Genomic DNA, 27,385 nt, shown 5'->3' with positions numbered 1-27,385 from the left:
ACATTCAAAATTCATAAAATACACTAAAATGACAAAATACTTACAGTAATCAACTTAAGTCAATATCATTTCTAACAGCATTCTACTTCATTAAGAACACAAATGTAATGCTCTTGTTTTGAAAGTCAAAAACTGGAAGCTCCAAAGCTTACTAAACTTCACAACTTCCGTTTAAAACTTTAAAATGTCTAAATATCTTTCAAAGTAAAACGTACAGACAGCTTTTCATTTTACTCTTAGTTATAATCCATTTAACTATAAAATGTTGCTTAAATTAATTAAATTTAAATATTAAAAAAATCTTGTTTAGGTTAGTTTCACAATAACGTATATCACACTTTTTATGCAACTTTTTACGTAACGAAATGGTGAAGGCAACACTCTGGGTAAAGGAGTAAAAATTGTTTTACTGAATTAAAACACAAGTTTGATAGTAAAATAATAAAAAAAAAAGTTCAATACCTAATAATAATAATACTAATAAAAGGTAAGCACACTTTCTTGCTCTGGTGATTACTTTGTACTCGTTTTAAAACTTATAGTAGGAACTTTTACACAATATTTTTCTGATGCAAAGTGATAGCGCCTCTGGTGGTGGAACGGCAACATGACAATACAAGTTGTAGTTGCATAAGTGGGCGAGGCGAGGAAAAGTATTTCGTTTGTGAACTCTGAGCTGCTGGTTAAAGGTAAGAGCAGATGTTACGCCTCAGATCATGTTTGTCATCATGGATCGATGGATAGAATTACGACATACGAGATGTGCAATTTTGAGGACTACGGAAGAAGATAGCGGACATTTCCGGGATTATTTGTTTTTTTCCTGTTCGTTTTCTCAACATAAAGAAGTGATAACTCCTGATCACGTGTTAGATGGTCAAAAATTCTATACATTTGGGCGAATTTTGTGGAGATATTTCTCAAGAAACATGTTTTCGTATCATTTCAAAAAAAGTTATTTCTGTGTTGAAACCATAGTTATAAAAACAAGAAAAAAATGTCTAAAAGTTTATGGAAAATCAGCCGTCAATTATCTTTCTTAACATACTGTGCACGTACCCGAAAAAAAAACAAAAAGGGAAAATAAATAAATACAATAACTTCACTTTCTTGGTGTTAATATTTTTAATAATATTAAAGATAATAATTTTAAGTATTTTTAGTTTAGTAATTTTAGCTATATTTTTTCATTTTTATGTATTTAAATAATTTAAATTAAATTAATTACATAATATGAACAAAATAATAATATTTTTATGTAATAAAACACTATACTGTTTATATTCTCTTTAAAGTCAATGTCAAACTTAATAAAATACACGCAAGTGAGAGATTTCCCAAAATACTAAGTTTATTGACAGAAAAATGTTTTACTGACACGAGAAAGGAATAGAGTAGAATACTATTTGAATGTCTAAATTACAGGTTGTTTAACATTTCAATATATATTCAAATTGATAAATATTTATAAATATATAGCTTAATATAAATATTTAAGGTTGAATTGAAGCAATATTGACATAGATGAACTTCAACTTTCATTTACCCACTTTCATGTTTGTTTAATTCTTTTTTGTTTGTTTTTGTTTTTTCTCCTTCTCTCTGTCTTTAACGAACTGATAATATGCTTTATGTGTACAATTCCTCTATTTATTTAATATATTTTGTTGTTTTTTTATGTATCAGTTGTGGTGAAAACTAAAAACAACATTTTTAAAACAAAAAAGTCTTAAATCCTATTTAAAAAGTGCTTTTAACATATTCGTGATGTCTGAACTCACTCAATCCAGCAATCCAGCTAATATTCAACTACTGAAACAAGGTTAGCTGCAAAACAAGCAGCGCAGTAGCTCACAAGGAACAGAGGAGATGCTTATTTCTTTTTTAGAAGGGTAAAAAATTGAACATTTAACTTCCTTGTGTGGAACCTAAAGTTGTGTCTTTCTCAGGCGAGATGAACTTGCAGGAGTATTTTCAGAGGATTGGTTTTCACGGCGCTCGCTATAAGGCCGACCTGGAGACGCTGAAGGCGATCCACAAGCTGCATGTCATGTCCATCCCATTTGAAAACCTCAGCATTCACTGCGGGGAGTGGAACATCATGGATCTGGAGATCATTTTCAACAAGTTGGTGAGGAGCAAACGTGGAGGCTGGTGCCTGGAGAACAACTACTTGTTTGGATGGGTGCTGCGGGAAATGGGCTTCAGCACCACGACTCTGAGCTCCAGAGTTTTTAATAGTGTTCTCGATGACTTTGGTCCTTTTGATTCTCATTTGATCAACAAAGTTATCATTGATGGGGAGGCTTTTATAGCTGATGTAAGTTTTGGGGTGTCGTGCCAGATGTGGGAGCCGCTGGAGCTCATCTCTGAGAAGGACCAGCCTCAGCCGGCGGGTGTCTTCCGACTCATCGACAAGGGAACCATGTGGGTGCTGGAGAAGACGTTTCACAAACCAAAAATTCTTAATCCAGAATTTTCCGGATCAAGTTTGGTAAACAGGAAGGAGAAAAAGACAATCTACCGCTTCACGCTGGAGCCTCGCGACGTGGGGTATTTTCTGGACGTAAGCGACAGACTCCAGAAAGACCCCACGTGTCTGTTCACCAACAAATCCATCTGCTCCCTGCAAACGCCATCCGGGTTCAGAGTTCTGATGGGATGGACCTTCAGTGAGGTCACTTACAAACCCGAGGAGGGAATCGAAGTCATAGACATGAGGGACGTACCCGATGACGAGATAGAAACCGTTCTGAGGGAACGCTTCCACGTTGAGCTCTCCAGCAAACTGAAGCCAGTGAACAACAAATCATTTTACACAATCTAAAAAAAGGATTTGTAAACAAGAACTCTCAACTTTTTAACTCAATAATTATTTTAAATCAGAGTTGTAAAACAATAAAATCATTGTAGTAGAATTTTAGGTGTTAAAGAAAAATGACATCTGTATTTTGGTGTTGCACCAATCTTAAAACTTTTTGCATTATTTGCCTAGTTAAAGTGTTTATGGCAAAAAAAAGTATTTTATGAAGTTATTTTTGTTTTATTTCTTGTCTTTTCAAGTAATGTTTTAAGTCTGTTAGAAATAAGCTGAGTCATAGACATAATTTTAGTGAATTTAGTATTTATGTTTATGAATCACCAATTCATGTTAGAAGTAACTTATTAGAGATGAATCACGTTATTTCTATTTTCATGTGAAGTTTTATGTTATAAAATAATATTTTGCATTGTTTCAGATTTGAAAAACCTTCAACTGACACAAACTAACTTTTTCTGTTTTGTTTTCAGTCCAAGTTAAGGAGCTAATAAAAGAATAAATAGAATGCTGACTGTTTTATGAATGTTTTTTTTTAATAAAACTGATGTTTAGTTTTGGAATAAAGTTAATTTACTAATTATTCATGTTTCAGTGTGTTTAGTATTTTGTGAAACTCACTTGCTCACTTTGTTTTCTAGGTCGTTTTGATTTTTACATCCTGATTTTGGAATTGCTGCACAAAGTCAAATCCATCTGATGAATACATACAACAATAAACTTGATTCCTGATTAAAAAATTGAATTAAAGTTGCTAACTCATGACTGAATTTATTTCCAGTTATATTTAAATATTTTGCAGTGTTTTATTTCCATTAAAGATGTTAGAAAAAGATGAAAGATGAAGAAAAAGAGCCTAAAAGTATTGTTTGAATAATATTTTTTGGCTTTTGCCTGTGTTCTTTCTGTACATCGTCTGTATTTATGGTTCTTAATAAAAATGTGTATTAAAACATGTGATACGTTTTTGTCTTCTGTTTTTTCAGTGAACAAAAAACAAATAGAAAACTAAAAAATAGACATTGTAACTGAAAAAAAACGTGAAAATTTGAAAACAAGACATTTTAAGTTAGAAAAAAAAGGAAATTTGAAACAAAATTGTTTTGAAAATTAAAAAAAGATTGAAAACTTGAAATACATTTTGAGAATTTGAAAAACATTAAAAATAAAAAAATAAAGTGAAAGTGAAATGTGAATTTCTTTTTGAAAATAAAAAAAACTGAAAAATTCAATAAAAAACCATCAATGTAAAAACTACCAATTGAAAATTACATATCAATTAATAGCAGCGGCTATTTTTACTTATTTTTTTTCTTTCTGAATCTTCACTCTTTGTCCTATTTTTCAAATTGTCAAGATTTATTTCAAGATCTCAATTTTTTTTTCAAATTTTAATTTTTTTTCAATTTTCTGTTTTTTTTATTTTAAAAGCATTTTTTTTTTCAAATTTACAATGTCTTGTTTTTTTTTTTGTTTTCAACTTTTCAGTTGAAATGTCTATTTTTCAAGTTTTCCATGTTTTTTGGTTCACTTTAAGCTGATTTGACCCATATCATTCTTTCACACCATATTTATGTTCACTAAAGACAAAATCTTGCGCACGATTATCACGATTGACACATTTGACTCCCAGCCTCAGAGCCTTTCTAAAACACCTCATGAATTATTATTCTAAAGCAGAGGTCATTCAAAACTATTTTGTTAACTTTTTGTGGGTCAAGAAAATGCTTTTTTCATATAAATAAATCTATACATTTTAAAGGACCAAGTTATGCTCAAAAATTGTTCAAGTTGTTGGTTTTCAGGGAGTTAGCTGGTGTTAATTGAACATTTTTGTTGTGCAGGTGTTGCTCTTTGTCTCGGTGAGTTTAGTAAATGATTGTCTTTACCTCTGCAGCATGATAAAGGTCAGTTAGTTGGTTGAACTCCTGCAGGACAAATCTCCTCTGCTGGTTCTCCACCTCCCTATAAAAATAATTTGTTCTCGTAACTCCTTAAGGTAAGGTGCACTATTTTACTGCATTTTAGTAATATGTTACAAATCACATTTTGGAACTAAATAGGCTGTTCTTTGTCAAATATAACATTTCCTTATCAGTCGGTCAAGGACTAAGATCTATTGTTAGGATTTTGTTTAATTTTGTTGCAAACTGACCATTTCTGCAATGCTTTGACAGACAAGATGAACTTGGAGGAGTACTTCCAGAGGATTCATTTTCACGGCTCTCATGACAAAGCAGATCTTGCAACACTGAAGACGATCCACAAGCTCCATGTCATGTCAATCCCATTTGAAAACCTCAGCATTCACTGCGGTGAGAGGATCTCCATGGACCTGGAGCTCATTTTCAACAAGCTGGTGAGGAGCAAACGTGGAGGCTGGTGCCTGGAGAGCAACTACTTGTTTGGGTGGGTGCTGCGGGAAATGGGCTTCAACACCACGACTTTGGGTGCCAGCGTTTACAGCAGTACCCTCAATGCTTTTTTCCCGGGAGAGAACCATCTCATCAACCTAGTTGTGGTTGATGGGAAAGCTTACATTACAGATGTGAGCTTTGGAGTGTCATCCCAAGTGTGGGAGCCGCTGGAGCTCATCTCTGAGAAGGATCAGCCTCAAGCTGCGGGTGTCTTCTGTCTGACTAACAACGGGGACACGTGGGTGCTGGAAAAGTCTTGTAGAAAACCGGTAGTGATGAATCCAGATTTTGTCAAGTCCACCCTGATAAACAGGAAAGAAAAATATGTGCTGTATAAATTCACTTTGGCGCCTCGTGAGGCAGAACATTTTGGGGGTCAAAATGATTTTCTTCAAACAAACCCATCCTCACTCTTCACCAACAAATCCATCTGCTCTTTGCAAACACCTACAGGGTTCAGAGCTCTGGTGGGATGGACCTTCAGCGAGGTCACCTACAAACCAGAGGAAGGAGTTGACCTCATAGACATGAGGGACCTGCCTGATGATGAGATAGAAACCGTTCTGAGGGAAAAGTTTAATGTGTTTTTGACTAACGAACTAAAGCCTCAAAACCAAAAAGCCTGCTACACAATCTGAGTCACAATTCCTTTAAAAAAAAGAAACCAAAAGGTGTTTTGTGTTGATTGCATTACTGACCCAATGCAGTTAATAATTTTTATTGCATGAAAAAGCTTTAAATCTATTATATTTTGAAAATGTTGCACTCTAACAAAATAATATTGTGAAATCATATTTTTATTAAAGTTTTTTTTCACTTTTTGTTTTTAAATGTTGCATTTCTTTCTTTTTCTACAAATGTTCTGCTTTTTTCAATTAAACTCTATTGACCAATTAAAAATAACGAATCCTAAAACAGCACATGTTAGAACAAACAGCCTAATTCTGGTTTTTAAAAATGGAAAAACAAAAAGAAAATTAGAAAATAAATTTGTATCTAAATATGAAAGCATTCATTATAATATTAGATTTAAAAAATAAGCATATTGTGAGTTTTCAGAGAACATCAAAAATATTTTCCCAAAAAACAGGGTGATATGTAGTTCATTTACTTGATTGTGTAGACATGCAGAAATAAATAATACATTTGCTGAATATTAAAACAAAAAAGCTTCCAACACCATTTGAGTCACAATTCCTTTAAAAAAAGTGAAACCAAAAGGTGCTTTGTGTTGATTGCATTTCTGACCCTATGCAGGAAAATAATTTGTATTGCATGAAAAAGCTTTAAATCTTTTGTATTTTGGAAACATTGCACTCTAACAAAATAAAATTGTCAAATCATATTTTTATTGAAGTCTTTTTTTTACTTATTTTTTTTAAAGACTGTGTTTTTTTCTTTTTTTTTGCCGACTAGAAATGTTCTGCTTTGTTAAATTAAACTTTATTGAACAATAAAAAATGACACTGAATTTTAAATCAGCAAAGGGTAACAAAAAAATAAAAACAAGGTTGTCAAACAGCGTCATTCTGGTTTTTAAAGTTGGAAAAACGATAAGAAATTTAGAAAATAATACAAAAACCTTTTGAATCTAATTATGGACACAATTATAATAATACTAGATTTGAAAAATAGGCATATTGTGAGCTTTCAGAGAATATTTTCCCAAAAAATAGAGTGACATTAAGTTAATTTACTTGAATGTAGATATAACATGCAGATGTAAATATTACATTTGCTGAATATTTTAAAATAAATACTTCACAATATTTTATTTAAAATGAATAAAAATAGATATTTGTTAGACACCAAAATACATTTTTGCTCTCATTCTGAATGAGAACAATATTTTTGCTATTTTTTTTTTTTTTACAAATCAGTTTTAGATTTAAGCTTTTTTTTCCGTGATCCTAAAATATGTTGACTTTAATCCAAGGATTTAAGTAATTGTTTTAAAAAAGCTTTATTTCTTTAATTTAAAAATAGCATGTCTTCAATTTTGTTTCTTTTTTTATATATAGATTTTTTAAATTTAATTTGACTGAGTCAATAAGGACATATATATTTCAAATAAAATGTGTGATCATGCAGGATCAGCAACATTTTGCAGATATATTTTTACACTAAGCAGGTAAATATTAAAATGTATTTGAGTATGTTGATGCAATTGTTATTGATTGATAAAAAAAAGTGCATTTTGTGATAGCATATCTTTATAAACCATTTTCCATAACTAATAAAGGGTAACACGGTACCTAAAATAAGTCATTCAAATAAAAAAATGCTTTTCTGGAGAACAAAATAAAAGAAATTGCTATTCTTTTACCTATTTTATACTCTTAATCCAGTAAAAAAAATCGTGTAATTTATTTTGCAACAAAAAACATAACCCTTTTACATTGAGTCAGTGTGCAAAATGACTTTTGACACAGTTTCATTTATACTCCCTGTCAATGGGTGGCGGTAATGAGTCGGTCAGCTGTTTGTCCGCACTAACGTCAAACGAAAAAAAAAGAAGGTTCCTACACGAAGAAGAAGAAACAGGAGGAAGGAGTAGAAAATGAACTCATTAGAGCAGGCCGAAGGTAAAATAGAGTTAAACACTTAAAATAATCCCTCTTGAATGTGCGTTTTCGATTTTAAGATGAAGTTATATATAAAAATAATAACCTTGTGAGTTAATATGTCGCTGTTCAGATGAACGTTACGTTAAATTTGCGACATATAGCATGTTTGCTATCCTCGGTGATGTGTGGTGATCTGTGGCTGTAGGTTTACTTTGTTTCGGCAACATTTCAACTCACGGTGTCCTGTCTGGGAATGGTTATTTATCGGTATTTATTGCTCATTGTGTTGGTGTTTTATAGTCTCTCTTCGTTATGTTATTTGCTGTGATCAGTGGTATTATTAAAAAGACTGGAGCTAAAGTGACTGTTGAGGTTTCATCACTGTTATTATGATTTCATAAGGGTGAATCTGTAGCCATTTTTAATACTTTGTGTCCATAAAATGTGTTTTTAATAGACCTAAAGGCCTTTGAGAGAAGACTGACAGAATATGTCTCCTGTTTGCAACCTGCTACAGGCAGGTGGAGAAGTAAGTAACTGTCATTATTCATGATAAAATCTGTAATATTTCCATTTTTGTTTACATAAACTGAAACCCAATGAGGTCATTCTTTTGTGATATTGGGTTATATAAATAAAATTGAATTGAATAAACTGTAAAGTTGCTGTTTCTCTTAAAAATCGCTAACAAATCTGGAAGGGAGCTTTTTTTTGTATTTGGGCTTAAGTTAAACAGTGGCCATTAACCATGTTGTGTTTCTGTTAGTTTTAAGACTGATCTATGGGTTCATTAAGGGTTAACAGTGTTTTGAAGAATCTACAGTTGTGCAATATGGACATTTCTGTCATTTCTTCTGTAGTTCTCCTTTTTTATTCCCCCAATTTGAATGTGTCTTTTACACTGTCACACAATATTTCACAAAATTTTGATTTTTGCTACACCTTGTTTAACTCTTTTTGCTACTCATTTTCAGTGATTCTGATAGTGGTGTCAGTCTGTACGGCAACTGGGGCTTGGAACTGGTTAATAGATCCCGACACGCAGAAGGTACGCATCAGTGAACAAGCCACCCAAACAGTCACATGTATGCAGAGCAAAGCAGATGATGGGGTTAGTCTTTATAAGTATTCAAGATACAAAAACGATTGTCTTAAGTTCGCCTGAACACATCTGCTATTATCAGTTTTTCTGGAACAATTTTTCACTGGAAGTGTTGGATGATCCATTTGAAGATTGTACCCATGTGGGAAGAATAATTTAAGCAACATTTTGAACACCTCCACTTGATTTTGTTAAACATGAAATATGATAGCAAATAATTTAGCATTTATGTACATTTTATATTTTTTCCCTGCATTATTTTTTGTATCAATATTTAATATGTTCTTTTTCTGCAGGTCTCTTTCCTATCGTCACTTTGGAACCATCCGTTCTTTACCATCAGCTGCATCACCTTAATAGCTTTGTTTTTTGCTGGAATCCACAAACGAGTTGTGGCACCATCGATGTATCCTTTGACTTATGCTGTATGTGTGAAGCCTTTTCAGTCACATAGAATTAGGATGGTGTACCTGCAGGGTCTTCATTATGGAAGAATAGTTCAAAACCCTCATCTATAATCTCTTGGTGACTTGTATAGATCATCATTAAAATATTTATGGCTTTATTGTGATTATTTAGACTTAACTGGATAAAAAAGCTGGACTTTTATGGAATAAAATGACTTATTTACCATACAAAACAATCCTTTTATCTTGATTTGATGTTTCTTGATTTTCGTTTAGCACTTTGAGACAACTTCCGTTGTAAATGGTTGCTTTGAGTAAAAAAAAAAAAAAAAAAAAATAAACCAATTTAATATTTTTGAATTAAAAAAGGCTGTCATTTATATCCTTAAAAGTCTTAAAAAAAATAATTTTAATTTGATATGATGGAACTGAAAAGCTTTTAACTTTTCACAGACAAATTAACATCAGTTTATTCAGCTCTGCTTGTTCCAAAACCAAATTTGCATTCAAAGTAGAAACCTAATTATTAAAAGCATTGATGTACCTGATGAGATATGATCGTAGAACAAAATAAATACCATTTGGTTCACGAGCATTACGGGAAAATTAATTATGAGGAAAATATCCCTCTGGAATTTTTGGGCTCTTTCCACTAAAGCAAGGGTTCCAAACTCCGTCGAACAAGGCGCCAAAATCCAAAACACACCTTAGGTCGTGGGCTGAACAGGATAAACATTTATTGAACACTCTACAACAACATTTTTAAAACTGTAACTTTTTAACATAATTATGAACTAGTTATGTATCACATTACTTGCGTTAATGCCAGTGTGAATTCTGTAAGCTGAATTTGGCCTCTGAAGATGCTGAAATTGAGAGCTGAAACCGCTGAAGTTTATAGCAAAAACACTAATATTTTATGCAAGGTAAAATATTAGCTAGGTGCCAAATTACCGTAAAAAACTAAAAAAAAAAAAAAAAAAACTTAGGTTAGCCAAAACAGCTGAAAAAGTAACTGAAAAAATAGATCAACTTCAAAATATCCTAAAAAAAAAAAAGAAAAAAGCAGCTAGGATGCAAATATTAGTCTATCTCCAAAACAGCTTAAAAAAAACTTAAAAAGAAAAGCCTAAATTAGCCAAAACAGCTAGCATGTAGCTAAAATATTAGCTAAACTCCAAAATCTTAGTAAATGCCAAATAGTCCAAAAAGCTAGCAGAATACCAATTTTTATAACTTTAAAACTGTAAATTTTTAACATAATTATGAATAATAAAAGGCAGGAATATTATTCCAAAGTAAATCAACTTAAACCTTAAATAACTTTTAATATTTTACTTTCCATAAAAATATATCTTGTCATATTTATACAAGTTAGAAATGAGCGCAAGATAACACCGGGCCATTAATAAGTATAGAAATAAAATGATCTGGAGGGCCGGATCCGGCCCCCCGGCCTTGACTTGACACGTGCACAAAAGCTGGAAAAAAGGCTGTGAAGTGGGTAAATTTATGAACTGTCTCATTTTTAATTTACAGAGACTTGTAGGAACTCCAGAATCAGCTCTTCAGACACATTATTACCAAACCCATCTTTTGTTTTTATCTTTGACCTTTTTCCTTTAAGAATTGCTGCCCGCTGCCGCACGGTTTTAGCAGAATACAACATGTCTTGTGATGACGTAAGTTCATCATGTTTCTTTTTACCCAGACTCCTATTGGAAACGTTATTTTGGTACATGTTTGATCATGTTTATTTATTTATTTTATGTGCAGACTGGAAAACTCATTCTCAAACCCCGACCCAACATCCAGTAACTACATACGATGACTCAAAGTTTGGATCAACTCTCAACGTTTCAATTTCTCCAAGCTGGCTGAAGAGCACTGAGGTGGAATTTGTCGACGCAAAGCAAAGAATGAGTTTTTTAAATTATGGCCCTGTGTGGAGTTGAAGCTGCTGAAATGCTCACATCATCTTCAATGTATTTTAGTCCTTCAATGTGAGTGCAGATGTGTTTATTTCGATTTCTGTTATGTATTTTATCTGACTATTTGTATTTTAAAAATTATTTACCTAATAAATGCACTATGTGTGAATTATCCCTTTTATTGCCTATTTCATTGCATTAGTGGTGAATTTGGTTTGGTGCAAAAATGGTTTTGTTTTTATGTCGCCATAGATGTGCTTTTTACGACAGCGGTTTTCAGTCAGCAACGATCGCTTTACGGCAGAGAAGACGCGTCCACATGGCTTCCAACTCGACCGGAGCCTGAGCTAAAATCGCTAATCGGAGTAGACTAAAACGACCTGATTAAAACAAAACTCGCGGTTTATGTATAGGTAGCGTTAGGTCGTCATGGGTAAAAGTAAAACCACGAAGTTTAAACGACCACAGTTCAACGCTGTCGGTCTGCCGGTGAAAGCCGTGCGGGAAGTGGACGGAGAGGAGGAAGACCACGGGGAGGATTGCTCTCCCGCCGCGGAGCTGCTGGAAAAGGTGTTTATATATATTTATTTATGTTTAAGCTCTTATTTCCAACCGTTTATTATTATTTTAAGGTGTCTTTTTAAATATATGTTTACGACAGACGCGTGATGTCATGGAGAGTTAGTGTGGACTTCGTTCAGTCAGTGTGTGCGTGTTTTTTCAGCTGCAAAGCCCGAACGCAGACATGCGTGAGTTTGCGTGTGCCAGCATTTCCCGGGTGGTCCAGCAGAGCCAGACCATCCCCGGTTTTCTACAGAGGGACGCTGTCCGGCGCCTGGGTCCCATGCTGCTGGACAACAGCATGGCTGTCAGGGAGACTGCAGCGGGGGCGCTCAGGTAAATCATCTTCACCTGTAGACATATGGGAACAACAACAATGATATGCACCTCTATTAAAATAATGTTTAAAAGGATGAAAGAGACAGCATCACATGTTACTTAGTGTTATATATAATAAATGTTTTTTATTTTTATTTTTTTTTAAATGGAAGGGATTCAACTTGATTTGACCTAATTAGGGTGGCTGGAGCCTATCCCACTTGTCTTTGTGTAATGGTGAGGACAATTTCTTCAACAAATGTCAAATTCATCATTAATCCAGGTTTATAGTTATTTACAGGGCACGTTACAATGTATCAAAGGATGTGGGGATTTGTTAAAAACGGAATAAAATCATCCGTAAAACCCAAACCTTAGAACAGGGCTGTCCAAACTTTCAGCTGAGTGTTCAGATTTAGTGAGGTGAAAATGTTTGAGGGCCAACCATTTGGCCAGAATTCTTTAAACTATTTTTAAACCTTGAAAATAAATGAACTATTTAATGAACGTTTTTGTTTGTTTTTCAGTAGCTACGTTTCTATTACACATATGTGTAAAATTTTATCAAAATTCTATAAATGTTGGAGAAAAAAAACCACAATGTCGCAATGTCTCCATTTCCATTAAATCACAATTATGTGAATAAATACAAACCAACTCACGCGATGAGTCATTAAAACGCATATTATTTTAATTTGATTCACTTAAAGGGAGTATTTGGGTAATGTCACAGCAGTGTCCATAGTCCATTGACAGTCCCAGATGTACGTGAAAAGAATATTCATATGTTTATTTAAAAAAAAAAAACTGTTAAAAAATAACCATTCTAACAAGTAAGCAGCTGGACTCTATATTTCTGTTTGAAAACACGACAAAATCCAGTCAAGTATCTGTTACGGCACCACCGCTCATCCTCATCTGTCAAAGGAGACGTCTGCATCTTATTCAGGCTGCAAGCTACAAAAACGCAGCTACAGATGAAGCGATGATGACATTTTGGTTGGTGATTTTACGGAGGAGCTGTACAATTCTGTATGACATGCAACTTATAATGAGCTGTGGCGCTGTGGGACCTCTCGTGGCACCCGTTGTGCAGACACTTCATACCAAGAAGGGCATTTAATGTTTCATATTTCACTGAAAAAAACATGCAAATTTCTTCTTGTCCTGGAAGCAACAGTCAATTTTATTGTTTTTATTTACAGTTGACATTTTAGAAATGAGCTAGAAAGTGTAGCTAGAGGGTTGCACAACAGTTTTGTCACATGTTTCCAATAGCTTATAACATAGTTTAACCAATCACAATCAAGACATCATACACACAGTTATAGAAAATGACATTGGCGGCTTATTATTGAATTTAGAAAGGATCGTGCAGGCCGGTGGAAATTTAAATGCATTTGGCCTGTGGGCTTGACTTTGGACATGCCTGCTTTAGAATAACAACGAGCCTTGACCATTATTAAAGAAATTGTGTTTTTAAGGGTTTAACGAGGTATAAGGATATATCAAATATATTAAAAGAGAAAAAAGTCCCATCACTCTTTTATAAACCTCTGAAGGAACATACAAATTATTCCAAAATCACAACTAAAATTCAATTGAGTGATTTTTCAAATGGATGTTACGTCCTCAGTTATTGTTAGCATTAAAACAGCTAAATTCTGGAGTATCTGAATCATTTTTTTTACTTATCCAAGTTGAAATAAAATTATCTCTAAACAATAGTATGCAAATTTAAGTTACTGGTAAAATTAGCCATTCAATTAAAGACAATGCTTTCAATGTTGTAGTACTTATAACTAATAAAAATGTAACTGGTAAAATACTGAAATACTCAATGTAACATCTAATTCACTGTCCTGAATTTATGAAATCCAACAGAAAAACGCTTGTAAAATTCAAATAAACAAAAAAGGTGCTTAGTCATGTTTAGAGTAATTAATACAAAAGATACAACCAGCAAACGCTGTTTTTGTATTAATACTACTAGTATTATTTATATTATTATTATTAGTAATCATACTAGTTTTTAATCATGAATCTATTCAAGTCAAAGGAAGCATTACTGTATTACTGCATTACTGTCCCTCCAGGATCTTGCAGACATTTTCTTCAGGATCCTGTTTGTTTTAACTCAAAAAAGCCTGAAAAAAAATGTAAAAAAATATGGTTTTATTTAAATGAAAAATAATAATATTTTTTTTTTAGGTTTTTGTATATGTAAATAAAAATACTTTTTTGAAAGCCATTTCAGGAAAAAAGCAATTATTTTAGTTTAGTTTTTAGTCAAATGTGGCTGTTGGTCATCTTGTCTTAAAACTGTTTCTTTTATTATGTTATTCTTGTGGGTCTTTGAGTAAGACCGATTTCTGCCCAACCATTTAGCCACAAGGGGGGCCCTAGTCTGGGTCTCCCTTTGCCGGTCCCCAGATAAAACACAGGGTTGTGTCAGGAAGGTTGTAAAAATATCTGCCAAACAATCTGTGTGAATCAGTGAGAGCTGATTCGCTGTGAAGACCCCTAAATTGATATTCTGAAAGACTACAACTAATATGTAATCTTAACTTCCATTTTGTTATAAGTGCTAAAATCCTAAAAGGGGATTTGTCAAATAACACTGACTTTTACTAGAAAACAGCTGTTCTGGCTAAAAATATCACGTTTAAACACATCTGTCTGATAATAAACTCATTATAATTGTATAAATTAAACATTTCGTGCTTTTGTTTACATTTATTTATCAACAGATCATTGTTCTTTTATCAAATTGTCTCAGTTTGACTTTAATTTTTTTTTTATATATATTTGAAAATGAGCTCATACTTTACCTAAAGAAATCTGAACACATTTTTTTTAAATAATAATGATAATTAATCAGGGTGAATGATCAGGAGCTACACTTCCATATAATTTCTCTTAGGATCAATCACGTATTAACCAATTAAATGGAATCCATTATCTCCTACTACACCACATAATACCGCTTATTATGACTTCATTTAATAGACACTTCAGCAGGGGGCGCCATGCTTTAATAAAAGTGAATGCAGTGGTGGTTCCCGTTTTCAAATGTGTCTGGGTTGTGTTTTGCAGGAATCTGAGTGCATGTGGAAACCAGGAGGTGTGCGAGGACATGGTGAAGGAAGACGTCATGACTCCTCTGACAGCGCTGCTGACAGAGGTGAGAGCTGTCGGCTTCCCTCCACACACTCCTCATTAGCAGCTGTCACAGGAGGCTGGAGTGTCCGCTGCAGTCGGGTGTCATTCGACAGCGCAAGCAAAACTGGCTCGTAAAAAAAAAAAAAAAGAAAAGGCGCTCGTGGAGAACGGACGCCGTTAAAGTCTTGTAGTGAAGTCTGCAGCTGGTTTTAGGAGCTGTGGATCAGATCATTGTTTGGTTTGTGGTTTTTCTGGAGCCTTTTAGTGTAAAAACAAAGTGTTGTGTTGTTTTGTGTCCAGTGTTGTGCTGGTTTCGACGGCGCCGTGGTGACGATGAAAGAACAGAAAAATGCCGTGGAGGATGTCGCCAATGAGGCCGTCAACCTGCTGTGGAACTTATGGTAAACCATTATGATGACACCAGTACTTTTTTTTAAATGAAAGACCCACTCCGATCATCTTTTGATTCATTTTAAAAGCGTTCCAGAGGTTATTTTAGTTATGATTACGCCGTTTTTAGGAAAAATCAAAGAACTTGTGTTGTTTTCTTGAACAAAGTTCTAGAAAACGACTGTAGATCATCTTTAATTCACTTTTGAGATGTGGGCGGGACCATTTAATGTGGAGCACTCCATCCACTCCTCGTTGTCGAGGGGTTGAAGCAGGAATTTCGTGGCACGCTCAGCACATTTTTAAAATCACAAATATATTCTTTTTCATATTTTGCTCTTTATTCACAGCAATTTCAACAAAGAAATACTCGTAAATTCAATTTTAAGCTTAATTTTGACTTATGTGTCCTCCATTATGGAAGCCAAAAACGGCCTGCCCTATTTTTGTTTTTTTTGTTTTTCTTGTTATAACCAGAAAACGAAGTTCATTTTCTCGTTATAACAAGATAATCAAGAACCAAGATGCGTCACCCTCTCCCTCTCCCGCACGGAAACACAGAGACTTCACCTGTTTAAAAACACTCCACAAAAGTTGTTTTTGTCTATTTTTTTATTTATTAGACGATACTTTTATTACAAACTCACCCATATGTGACAAAGACACAACAGATAAAATACTTAAAAGAAATAAAATAAATGTACATATATATGTAATAAAAATGTAAAAATAAAATAAATAAAAAGAGACACTATGATAAAAGTATAAGAGCCAATAAAAACAATGACATAAAATTACCAAGTATTGTAAACTTTAAAAAATAACAGTTGCAGACTTAAAATGTAAAAACTTAAAAAGTTTAAAAGAGGCGACCATACCAAAACCTCCAGATTGAGGACTGGTATTTATCAGTGGATCTATCCTCTTTAAATGTCTTAATTCAGTCTCGTACTCCAGCCACTCCCTTAATTTCCCCAAAAACCCCAAACAAACATTGACAGATTGACAGAATTCAGGTCTGCAGGGTGTGTCTGCATGGTGCGTTCACTGAGCTCCGGACATCAGCAGCAAAACAAAGCAGTTTATCAGAGAAAATGTTGAACATCAGCACTGATCGATATATAATCGTTTGATTAAATAGTGTCATTTTTTTCTGAAAACTGCTTTGTTTTGCTTAGGATTGTAAAAAAAATGAAAAAAGCATAGTATCGGAGTGAGTTGAGCCGAGTGGCTGTTAGGGTCCGCTAATGTCCGGAGTTCACTGAAAACATCATACGCAGATTCTCATCGACACTGTTATCTGTCAGTCAGCCTGTTCGGAGGTTTGGGGGAAATAAAGGGAGGAGAGCTGGTGGATGAGACGGATTGAAGGCGTTTGAGGAGCGTAGACCCAATAATAAAAGAAAATAGACTAGAAACAAATTTTGTGGAGTGTTCTTCTGATGATTTTCTTGTTAACCACAAAATAAATAGACTAATTTTTCTTGAAGTTTGTTTTCTCGTTATAACGAGTTATTATCTCGTTTTCTCAAACGATCCAAAAAAAAAAGTAGGGCAGGCCGTTTTTGGCTTCCATACTCCATTGTTAAAAACACCCCAAACACAATTTTTGTCGTTTTGAGTCTTAAATCTTAAAAAATCCAGATTGACAAAGTTTCTAAAACTCTGCATCTTCTGTTTTGTTTGACTCAAATTGTCCTTTTTTCTCTCTCTCCAGTGAAAGCAGCAGCCAGGCGCTGTCTGTCTTTAACAAATCAGGTCTCCTGGATGTTGTTGTTCAGTGTTTGGAGAGGCACCCACACAATGTGGAGCTTGCTGTCTCAGCAGGTACTTATAACCCACAAACTATTCCGGGGTTCCCACGGGGGTCTTAAAACGTCTTAAAAGCATTGAATCTACACAAAAAAGTATTTTGGTATCTAAGCCTTAAAAAAAAACGTGCTGTTTGAAGCTTCTCAGTTCCACATTTCTTGTTGAAAATGCCATTTTTCAACCATGATTATTTTGATCAAATAATTGAAGTAAACAGTGGCAGAACCAGTTATTATGTACCGATTCGCTGAATACTAACCACAGAGAGGAAAAAAAGAAGCGAGCTAAAGCTATTATTTTGATTATAAAATGGGAATGATTAAATAATATGGAAAATAATTAATAAAATTAGAAATTTGTCTTAATTTTTTTATATGCAAAAATGTCTTAAAAAGTCTTAAATTTAACTTGTAGAAATTTTTAGGATCTCTTTGTTTTATTTTTAATATTCTGTTTGTGAGTTAACATCTGGTAATATTTATGCTTGAAACTTGTGAAACGACTAAAGATACAGAAAAGTCTGACCATATTTGATCTATTTATTTATGATTAGAGATATTTCTTTTAATATGATGGACTAAAATTGAAGAATTCTGGTTCTCATAGTCGTTTTAGATATTTTACATTTTTTTCCTATGGGTTGGGTCCATGTGTTTAAATACAAATTTTATAGCCCACCCCAGAAGAAAAATAGCTAACATTTGGAAATGTTACCTCAATCGCCTATCTACATTAAATCTGCAACATTTTTTCTATATTTAATCTGGTTTAAAACTATCTAATCCTGTGTTTTTCCACAGCTGTGCTGAGACGTTTGGATCAATGTCGTGAAAGTTTGATCGAAGGTCACAGAAACTCACTGGGGAATTCAGAGGCAGATTTTTGTGATGTGCACAAGTCTTGTTTTGTTAGGACCCATGGAGACTCCTGTATCTTTAATATATTTAATTACTTCACAATAATACATCAAGTTTTCCCTGCCTATAACAGTCTATCGTTGGACTCTACGTAGCGCTCAACCTCTTAAATGTGGGGCCCTTTGATTCCTTTTACCGTCTAAATATGGGTTCCGCAGACAAAAATACAGGCTTCTCTTTCAACTTATATTTTAAATTATGCTTTTGTGATAGTGTAAGCCGTCTTTCTTGACTTTGTTTGGGGTTTTTAGTCTATTATGGGTATGCATTAAAATGTTCTGAGCTTTAAAGGGCCGGGTTTAAATAAATCTATTAATAAAATAAGGTTTTTGCTTCAAAAATGCAATATTACTTCTAATAAGTCCATTAATTTAGATTTTAAAAGTTCTTGTTTTTAGGCAAAATATTGTTTTTCTAGTTCTACTTGTGTGAAAATAGTGTTTGGAAAAATAGAAATAATTAAGAATGAAAATTTAGCAAATTAATCGATATTTAATGGAATCTTAATAAATAAAATATGATTTAATTGTGACATGGTGAAGTGAGCTTAAATTAATTTACCCAGATTTAAGATTTAATACATTCTTTTTTGTCTTTTTTTGTCGTTTTCCTGTCAGAATAATGTAAAATCCATAAATAACTGATCTTATTTCAGAGTAAAAATGGAAAAAATGTATTATTCCCATACCAGTACACTTCCTCCCCCATGCCTGATGCTTAAGAACCCGTTTATCCATCAGTAACGGACTTAAAATGTGGGTCCCGGCTAACTCTGAGATTTCACGTTCAGGTTTGGTTCTGGGGTCGACAGCTGTGGCTGAAGTCACCTCGTGCTCAGATTGACCATCTGTTGCATTCTCATGAACTCTGGAAATACTCGGGAACACCTGGAGGGGAAAGGTTTAAATTTAGCTGAAATGTCCCCTTAGACTCAATGAACTGATAAAGGTCTGTGTTGAAAAGACAAGATCACTGTGACCTCAGAACTCCAAGGTTTTTGTCAACAGAGCATGTGAGGAGTTTTGCACGTTTTTCACGATTTTTGACTTATAGTTGGTTTATTCACTAAACATGTCCACGTTATCCATGAGATATTACAAAAAATCCTTTGAGATCAGATTACCCAGGCTTTCTAGCCTTAACACTATTCAGATTCTTGTCCAAACTTAATTCCTTAAAACTCTAAAGTTTCCTGAATTTAGGATTCAAGGGTTTCTTTAGTCTGTTTGTAAAATCTTTGTTTAATCAGATGAATTGGTTAAACCGAATGAAGAATTCAGTCAGGGTTTGTCTTGTCCTGTTACCCAGTTTGCTGCAAATTATGCAAATGTGAACATATATCTACAGGGAGGACTAACATTTGGATCCTGAATCAACTATGTTTGGGCAGAACCGCTAACTTGTACTTCTGGAGCTCCGGTTCTGGTTGTTTGGAGGGCAGCCTGTGGTTGCGTGAGCAGACTAAAACCTAGCACAGAGGTGGACTAAAAACTCCAAAATCAATGCAAAAATGGGAAACCTGTTTATGCTTCACAACTTATTAAGTTGCTTTTGTGTTATTTTAGTGAAATTAGACAGATTCTAGGCTGGAAAGATCGAGACTCCCTTATCCCTATGTGCTTTCTGCCTTCAAAATAAAGCTTTTAGGCCCTGACGTTTGACTTTATTATTCACAAACAACAAAAAGTACAACAATACTTATAATTTTTTTTTGAAAAATCCAAAGCCACTAGCCAATCACCTTCACCACCACCTAAAAAATGAGAATACTGAAGAAAGATAAAAGCTTAAAAAGTAAATTTATAAATTGTTTCTTCCTGTTTCATTGGGGATTATTTTTGAGCGTTTAGCAGACTTTGATGTCTCTGTTACGCCTCATCTGGAGCTTTTCCTCTGTCCCCCAGCTCACTGTTTGCACACTGTGACTGAGGACAACCCTGAACTGCTGTGCAGCCTGAATACCGCCGTTTTTGGAGCCCTGGAGAGCGTGCTGCTGTCGTCTCAGCCAGGCATGGCCGCCACTCTCCTCAGGACTTTAGCTGCAGGTGAACTTTGTCCTTCTTGTCTGCTTTTTATTTTTGGAGCTGCTCATCTGCTAGATAAACTTGTTCATTTTTTAGCCAGATTAATTTATTGCACTTCATGGTTGTCTTAACGGACAGAATGACTTCTTTTTAGACATTAATTGATAAGTAAAGCAATTTTTTGCTTGTTTTTTGAAAGATTTTCAAAGATCTGTATGTTTAAGGTGAGTTTTCTTAGTATCTAAGCATTCAAAAGCTGAGCAGTGGATGTTTTTCATCTCCCAGGAACTCTGTGGAACATGAAGGCCAGTCTTCCCGCCGCCCGCCAGGCTCAAACCCTCAACGCTGTGGTGGCCACCTTGTCTCGGTGCCTGGATTTGGATGCAGGAGTGCTGATCCCTGAACTCAGAGCATCAGAAGAGGCTTCTCACAAATGTGCCTCCCCGGCTGCAACAAAGGCAGAGGAACCGGCAACTAGAGACCCAGCCGAGGAGGAGATGATTGAGGAAGATGAGGCACTCAAAGAAAAAAGTAGAAATGGAAAAGCGACGACTGCTGACAACGACTTCTCTGATCTTCTTCCTGTGAGTAACACGTGTGGTAACCAAGCTGAAGGGAGTCTAACTTGCTCTAGTCAGGTTCTGATGTTAACTAACAACTTAAAAGACCTGCACCAATGAAAACTGTGTTGGGTGATTCTCTAAAATCACTACACTCTAGTGTCGCACAGGTTTACCTCAATGTTTTTCATATAAATTCATGTATTTTTAAACAAGAAATTGAAAGATTTGTGTGTCTCTGCATTACAGCACACAAAAATAGTTTTGAAAATTATGTTTTGAAAAATTTCTTGGGCCGTTGAGGTGTAGAGGTCAGCCAAATGAGCATGTTCCTGCCAACCCAAGTTACTTTTTCACTGAATAAAAAACTAATAAAAATAGCCAGTATAACCTCAAGGTCTTTCTGCTAACATCATAATTTGCGTGTTTATTTTCACCTAAATAAAAGAAATATGAGAAAAAAAACATGAATTTTTATCAAATTGCACCATTTAATCATAACAATTGCTTTGAAAAATATATGAATTTCTTGTGTTCCTCATGCTATATAGCTCATATAACTAAAATATTCAACCCGGTAACAAAATACACAGTTACGGGGTTGAATAATTAGCTAAAACAGCTAGCATGCAGCTGATATATTAGATAAACTCTAAAATAGCCTAAAAAAGAAAAAAAAATCCTAATTAGCCAAAATAACTAACATGCAGCTGAAATATTAGCTAAACTCCAAAGTAGCCTAAAAAACTGAAAAAATCCTAAATTAGCCAAAATAGCTAGCATGTAGCTGAAATTTTAGCCCAGATTTTAGCACGACAGATAAGAATGCAGCAGTGTGTGAGTCATCCAGAGGAGCGAAGCCGGACTGACACGCAGTTTGAAAGGGGAGTGGATCAGCAACCCGCTCGGTTCATACGGGGATCCACAGAAGTGACGGCTCCAAGACTTGACCCAGGCGAGACTGAGCTGTCCCTCTCAGCCCAGTCACAGCCTGAGCCCTGGAATCCTAGCCGACATCCGTCATGATGTCCCAGAATTCCCCTCTAAACAGCACTGTGGGTTTTCCATGTCTGGTAAAGCTATCGTATATAATGATGCCACTAAAAAAATAATAATAATAATTACTTTGAGTATTTGAAAAGAAGTAAGATAAACCCAAGGAAACTTGGATAAAACGTGAAACTATTTGGGCACATAAGCAGGGCTAAATCTCTTCTATGACCCCAGACAGACAGTGCTAACAGTCATTGTTTTAGTAGGATGTTGACTCACTTTTATTCATGTCCAGAAGGGTAAGGAGGAGCTGAGGGAGGCAACGGCCTTGCTGACAGCCCAGCAAACGTCCTTGGAGATCATTGTCAACATGTGCTGCTCTGACGGTGAGTGTGGAGGGCATGGATAGCAGCGTTGACCCCAGGCGCCTCTCATCAAATTTATTTCCTGTGTCATAGCCACTAACTATGTGTTTGTGTTTAAAAAAAAAAAAGAATCCCATGATCCTTTGAGTGCACAGAAACAGCTTGTTGTCGATGTGTATCGTTAAAATGTGGTAAAGATCCCTCTGATGACGAGTGGGAGGAGGAATCCAGCAGCGACGAAAGCGACATGGGTCCCGATGGCCTTTGTGATGGAGTGTCCAGTCTGATGTCTCCACTGTGCTTGTCAGCTGAGGTTCAAGGGGCCTTGATCCACCACAGCATACCAGAAAAGGCAAATAGCATTCCGCTTCCTTAGTAGGAAAAATCATTGAGACTGGCAAATGTCTGTGCATTAGCCCCACTTACAATCCTAAAAAATGCTTCCCCACCCATTTCACCCCCAGGCTTCTCCGATTAAATAACATACCTGAACCTGCTTGACGTCTTTTTATACAACCGCACTCTTTTTTTCTGTTTTTGTTCTAGGTGTTAAAAAAGACAGAGTTCCCCAGGCCGGAGGCCATAGACGTGTGCCAGCAGAATCCTTCCTGGAGAGGCGTTGCAAAGAGGTACTCCCATCCCGAAAGTTCTGCATGTTCACGCTTCAATGCAGGCGTTTACACCAGGCTCCTCCTGCAGGATGCGGCGGGTTCAGTCCCGGGCGCTGACCTGCCTCCACAGCATCCTCTCCACCATGGATCCAGAGTCTCTGGGCGGTGCAGCCGGCCTGCAGGGAGCAGCACAGCACCTGTCCACGCTGGTCTTTGGCGCTGCAGGTTTTTGTAAAAAAAATTCTTGATTGAAGGTTGTGAAAGCCTAAAAACTAAAAGGAGGTATGAAATTGTCTTTATTCCTTAGAGATTCCTAAGGATGAGGAATTCTTAGAGGCTGTCATCAGTGCCATGAGGTCTCTTTTGCAGATGATTGCCTCCAAAAGCATCCCACAGGTATGGGCTGTTTCTAGTGTCAGCAAAAAGACACGCGCCTGTCCGACAGAGATGAAGATTTTATGAAGCTCTAAGCTTTCTCTTGAGCCTTGAAACATATTTATATACTGACATAACACTTTTTTGTTTAACCGCAGAAAGCTTAAAGTCCCAGTTCAACTATATTTTTTGGTGTTGTAAAATCGTTCCCAGAGGTGTTGTTTTTAAGATTTAAAGATTTTCTGAAGGGTGATGGGAGTTTATCAGAAGTTCACCTCTGGGCTGTGGGTGAAACTGTTGGAAGTAACCCTATGTTGATATCCCAGCAGTCATTTGCTTAAAACAATGAGATGTATTGCTAGAGAATGCACCAGGCGTTTTACTATTCACCAAGATATGTAAAGAGCGACGCCATATTGGAAAATAATGAAACATGGTTTAGCAGATACGGTAAAATAACCAGAAAATGCTTAATCCTGGTCCGATTTTAGAGAAAAAAAACCTCTGATCATAAAAAATAAGTATTTGTACAAAGTGCAACAAATGAACGACATTTCAAATTTTTCTATAAATAATTATGTTACGCCAGACAGGGATTCAGCGCTAATGGGCTCTTCTCTCTTCACTACTGAGGAAATCCTGGTCATCTATAACACACGTATAAATGCCCCAGCCATCCATAAAACGAAAAATATCGTTAGTCCTGCCAAAAAATGTGGAAATAGTGCGAAGTCTAAAGCTGCCATTGACTTTGAATGGAATACAAGATCAGCCTAAAAGTTCAGTATTAAGAGTAAACTCACTTAGATCTTCCTAAAATATTTTCTACAAGTTCTCCATTATAAGCTGACAGTAATAATTTACATGTGAAAAATGAAATTTCTTGTTTTTCCAGATCTGTATGTATAATTATAGCACACAGTAAACCGGCATCTAGACCTATCCAATATGGCGTCCAACTTTGCGTACGCAACAAGCTAACACATCATCTGTAGTGATATATACCTCATTGGCTTAAACTTCCTTCTGCTAGCTTACGTTCCCTCACTCCCCCAAGCTAACAAAAAAAAAAGGAGTAATATTGCAACTGTGCAGTTTTGAGCCAGATTGCAGCTCAGATGAGGAAAATTAAGACGTTAATGGATCTATTTGTGTGCAAGTGTAGGATTTAGCATTGTAGCGGTTTGCTGTGTCACAAACCTGAGCTTTTTCTAACCGCTGGTTTTTATCATATCACGATTAGAATAAAAAAATACTCAGAAAAGCAGTTTTAATCTTAAAATCTTTTTTATGTTCTCTATCATGAGAAGAATGCTACAAGAACACGTTAAAACATCAAAAATATGATTTTTATTGGAGTGGGTCTTTAAACAGCTGTCTTCTAATGCTCAGCATTAGTTATTATAGGAAGTAAACTTAACTTCCCATTATTGTTTGACAAGATTAGAATATCTGTTTATCTCAAGTCAAAGCCTGCTTCTGTTTTTGTAGTGTATGACCCCCCAGCAGCTGATGAGTCTTTGCGAAGCAGCTTCCCACTGTGATGTTGTCAGTGTAAGGGTCAACGCCGTCGCCATTCTGGGCATCACTGGCAGCACATTAGCCAAAGACAAGGGCACAGCAGAAACCCTGCAGGTACCTGGTTTTTGTCTCTATTCTTTCTGAGTTTTCGCTCGTCCTCTGAAGAATTCCTGCTCCCGCAGATGATCGGAAACGCTTTACTTCAAGTTGCCACCAGGGATTCTGACCTGGTTGTAAACGGAGAAGCCCTCGACGCCTTGTTTGACGTTTTTGCGGATGGAGAAGAGGCAGAGACAGCTGCTAAAAGCATCCAGTTATTGCCTGCACTTAAAACACTTCAACCTGTCTTCAAGGCCAAGGTATTTCAGCTCAATTAACTGAGGATTGAACATTTCATCGTGTTTTTAAAGTTCTTCTCTCCAGTTTTATTGAGGAGTTTTTCTTTTCTGATTGTGTTTTTCTTTCTCGTCTTCCAGATACGCAAAGAAGGTCGGGGTAAATACAGCTCTCAGCAGCTGTGTGTGCTAGATAACATCAAAGTCAACCTGAGGAGATTTATCGGCTATCTGGAGAAGGTGGTGAAAAAATAAGAACTTTGTGTATTTTATGCGGTGATCGTCTTGAGCGAGTTCCGACAGGTTAACCAGCAGCAGAGGAGATGAGAGAAGAGATTCAACTTCATTGTCATTTCTAAAGTTCAGAACGAGGCAACGAAATGCCAGAAAACACACGACATCGTACGAGATCGTATGGATGTGAAACCACCAGTTATTTATGTCTATTTTATCCAAAATAGCTTTTCTTTATATCATGTGAATGTTTGAAGTGAAATTGAAGAGTTGATAAAAGTGGGTGGGTCTTCTTACTTTTACTTACAATTATTTTTTTTCCAAATGAAATGTGAACACCTTTATATTATAACATCTAAATAAAAGTTAGATCAGGTGTTTGGATCAGACTGAAGTGTATTATTATTTTTTTACATTATTAACCAACCTTTCACATATGGCCTATGAAAAAAACATAATGTTTCATGCGATTTCCTGTCGTATTTAGTTAAATAAAAGCTTATACATGAGGACACACATCGCTAAAATTATTCAGCCAAGTTTAAAGGTAAACAAGGCTTTGGAAGGGGGAGAAGCTTAAGCGTTGGATACCAAGCAGTGTGCTTGTGTGTGTCTTTATTTCTGTGTGAATCATTATTTATACCTCACTGCAGCAGGTGCTTAAACATTACTCCATGCTGGAAAAGGTTTTAGGCTAAATTAACTTACCTGGTAAGTAGAGGATAGTGTTTGGAAAATACAAATTGTTAGTTTCTAGTTTACAATAATTAAGAGGGCTAAATTTACTGTTTTTTAGTACACTTCATGACATAAATCATAATTATGAATTAACAATAAATAATTTTTGGGGGTTGTGCCAGTAATGTGTGTGGAAAAAAATGACTTTTTTTGGTTAAAGTTCAGCAACTAAAGAATCTGTTTTCCTCATAAGTTGTTTTTTTTAAATGACTAAACTATTTTCGACTGACCCAGTTTAGGACAATTTCTTTTACTTTCCCCATTTTTACTATTGAACATTTAGAAATAAAACGTTAATAAATAAATGTTGCGTCTTTTGAAATACTTATCAAGTTTGTCTTGTATCTTGAACAATAATAAAAAGTGCAGATAATTTAAAGTAGAAAGTGGGACATTGGATTTCTAAAATTAAATAACTAAGTAGATAATAATGTGAATTGAAACATTGAAAATGTTATTTTTATGGAGAAAAAAAAACATTTTTAACTATAAAAAATTTAGTTGACAGATTCATTGACACTTAAAAAAATTGGTAAACCATAACGGTAAAATACAGTTTAAAACACAAGTCATCCATTATTATTTACACTGTAAATTTCCTAAAAATTTAGGAAGTTTAATTAAAATTCCTAAATTTTAAATAGTTGAAAATGAAAACGTATCAGACTGTAAAGGAAGAGATTTTTTGTGATCTCTCATTCTCTTTTAAATCACTTTTTCTGTTAATATTATTGGTAATGTTTGTTTCAAATCAGCTTTTTTTCCAGCTCGTGTGGTTAAAAAAAAAGGAAAATATGGTTTTAAACAAAGAATTGGTTTAGGGAAACTTAAGACTTCATTAAAAAAGAAATACATAATTGTTTAAAAGAAAATGAGCTTTTTTCTCCCTTTTATTTAAAATAAATACTTTCAGCTACTTTATGCAACACCTCCTGATCTTCTTGTAATATAGCATAAAGAAAAAATAAAAACACTTATATTTGAGTGAATAGAGAAAAAAAAACATTTAAAATTCTGAATCTGAGCTGTCTCTGATTACGTTAGTTGAGGATGTTTGATAATATTCCTAAAGTCATTTGGTAAATTAACATTCATTAGGAGTTCTAACATTTCTATAATGTTTCAGGAAATGAGGAAAATTAAAGTAAAAATGATTTTGGTTCCATAAATACGTCAAATATATCCTAATATATGGCTGACATTAGCTCAGAAGAATTCAACATTTTT

The 27,385-nt window shown here is 34.9% G+C and overlaps 4 protein-coding genes across 9 annotated transcripts; all 4 read left to right on the top strand.

The window, feature by feature from the left end:
* The first annotated feature begins 600 nt into the window (after positions 1-600).
* On the top strand, positions 601-3,857 carry LOC112160720 (arylamine N-acetyltransferase, pineal gland isozyme NAT-10). Its single transcript, XM_024295478.2, has 2 exons — positions 601-689; positions 1,950-3,857. The coding sequence occupies exon 2, from the start codon at positions 1,955-1,957 to the stop codon at positions 2,825-2,827; it is 873 nt and encodes a 290-aa protein (XP_024151246.1). The 5' UTR covers positions 601-689; positions 1,950-1,954; the 3' UTR covers positions 2,828-3,857.
* A 445-nt stretch (positions 3,858-4,302) lies between these two features.
* LOC112160719 (arylamine N-acetyltransferase, pineal gland isozyme NAT-10) lies at positions 4,303-6,580 on the top strand. The gene is made up of 2 exons (XM_024295477.2): positions 4,303-4,817; positions 4,996-6,580. The coding sequence occupies exon 2, from the start codon at positions 5,001-5,003 to the stop codon at positions 5,871-5,873; it is 873 nt and encodes a 290-aa protein (XP_024151245.1). The 5' UTR covers positions 4,303-4,817; positions 4,996-5,000; the 3' UTR covers positions 5,874-6,580.
* Positions 6,581-7,678: 1,098 nt separating this feature from the next.
* Positions 7,679-11,414, top strand: cnep1r1 (CTD nuclear envelope phosphatase 1 regulatory subunit 1). Of its 5 annotated transcripts, none has more exons than XM_024295482.2 (6): positions 7,679-7,820; positions 8,260-8,331; positions 8,777-8,850; positions 9,201-9,310; positions 10,939-10,993; positions 11,088-11,414. In XM_024295482.2, exons 1-6 carry the CDS (start codon positions 7,796-7,798, stop codon positions 11,127-11,129), a joined length of 378 nt encoding a protein of 125 aa, XP_024151250.1. In that variant the 5' UTR covers positions 7,679-7,795; the 3' UTR covers positions 11,130-11,414. The 5 variants fall into 5 exon arrangements, with proteins under 5 accessions (XP_024151250.1, XP_024151249.1, XP_036067217.1 ...); XM_024295481.2 differs by having other exon boundaries at positions 8,777-8,913; XM_036211327.1 differs by lacking the exon at positions 7,679-7,820 and adding an exon at positions 7,851-8,003 and having other exon boundaries at positions 8,777-8,913.
* A 118-nt stretch (positions 11,415-11,532) lies between these two features.
* heatr3 (HEAT repeat containing 3) lies at positions 11,533-25,809 on the top strand. Of its 2 annotated transcripts, none has more exons than XM_024295480.2 (15): positions 11,533-11,812; positions 11,967-12,139; positions 15,218-15,305; positions 15,584-15,684; positions 17,391-17,500; positions 20,307-20,447; positions 20,712-21,010; positions 22,278-22,365; positions 22,542-22,696; positions 22,891-22,973; positions 23,044-23,180; positions 23,263-23,351; positions 24,822-24,965; positions 25,034-25,210; positions 25,328-25,809. In XM_024295480.2, the coding sequence occupies exons 1-15, from the start codon at positions 11,672-11,674 to the stop codon at positions 25,439-25,441; spliced, it is 2,040 nt and encodes a 679-aa protein (XP_024151248.1). In that variant the 5' UTR covers positions 11,533-11,671; the 3' UTR covers positions 25,442-25,809. The 2 variants fall into 2 exon arrangements, with proteins under 2 accessions (XP_024151248.1, XP_024151247.1); XM_024295479.2 differs by having other exon boundaries at positions 22,275-22,365.
* The last annotated feature ends 1,576 nt before the right edge of the window (positions 25,810-27,385 follow it).

The sequence above is a fragment of the Oryzias melastigma genome, linkage group LG3 (assembly GCF_002922805.2).
Source record: "Oryzias melastigma strain HK-1 linkage group LG3, ASM292280v2, whole genome shotgun sequence".
Classification (NCBI taxonomy): domain Eukaryota; kingdom Metazoa; phylum Chordata; class Actinopteri; order Beloniformes; family Adrianichthyidae; genus Oryzias; species Oryzias melastigma.
Note: the sequence above shows the minus strand (reverse complement) of the source record. Positions and strands in the feature narration are given on the sequence as shown.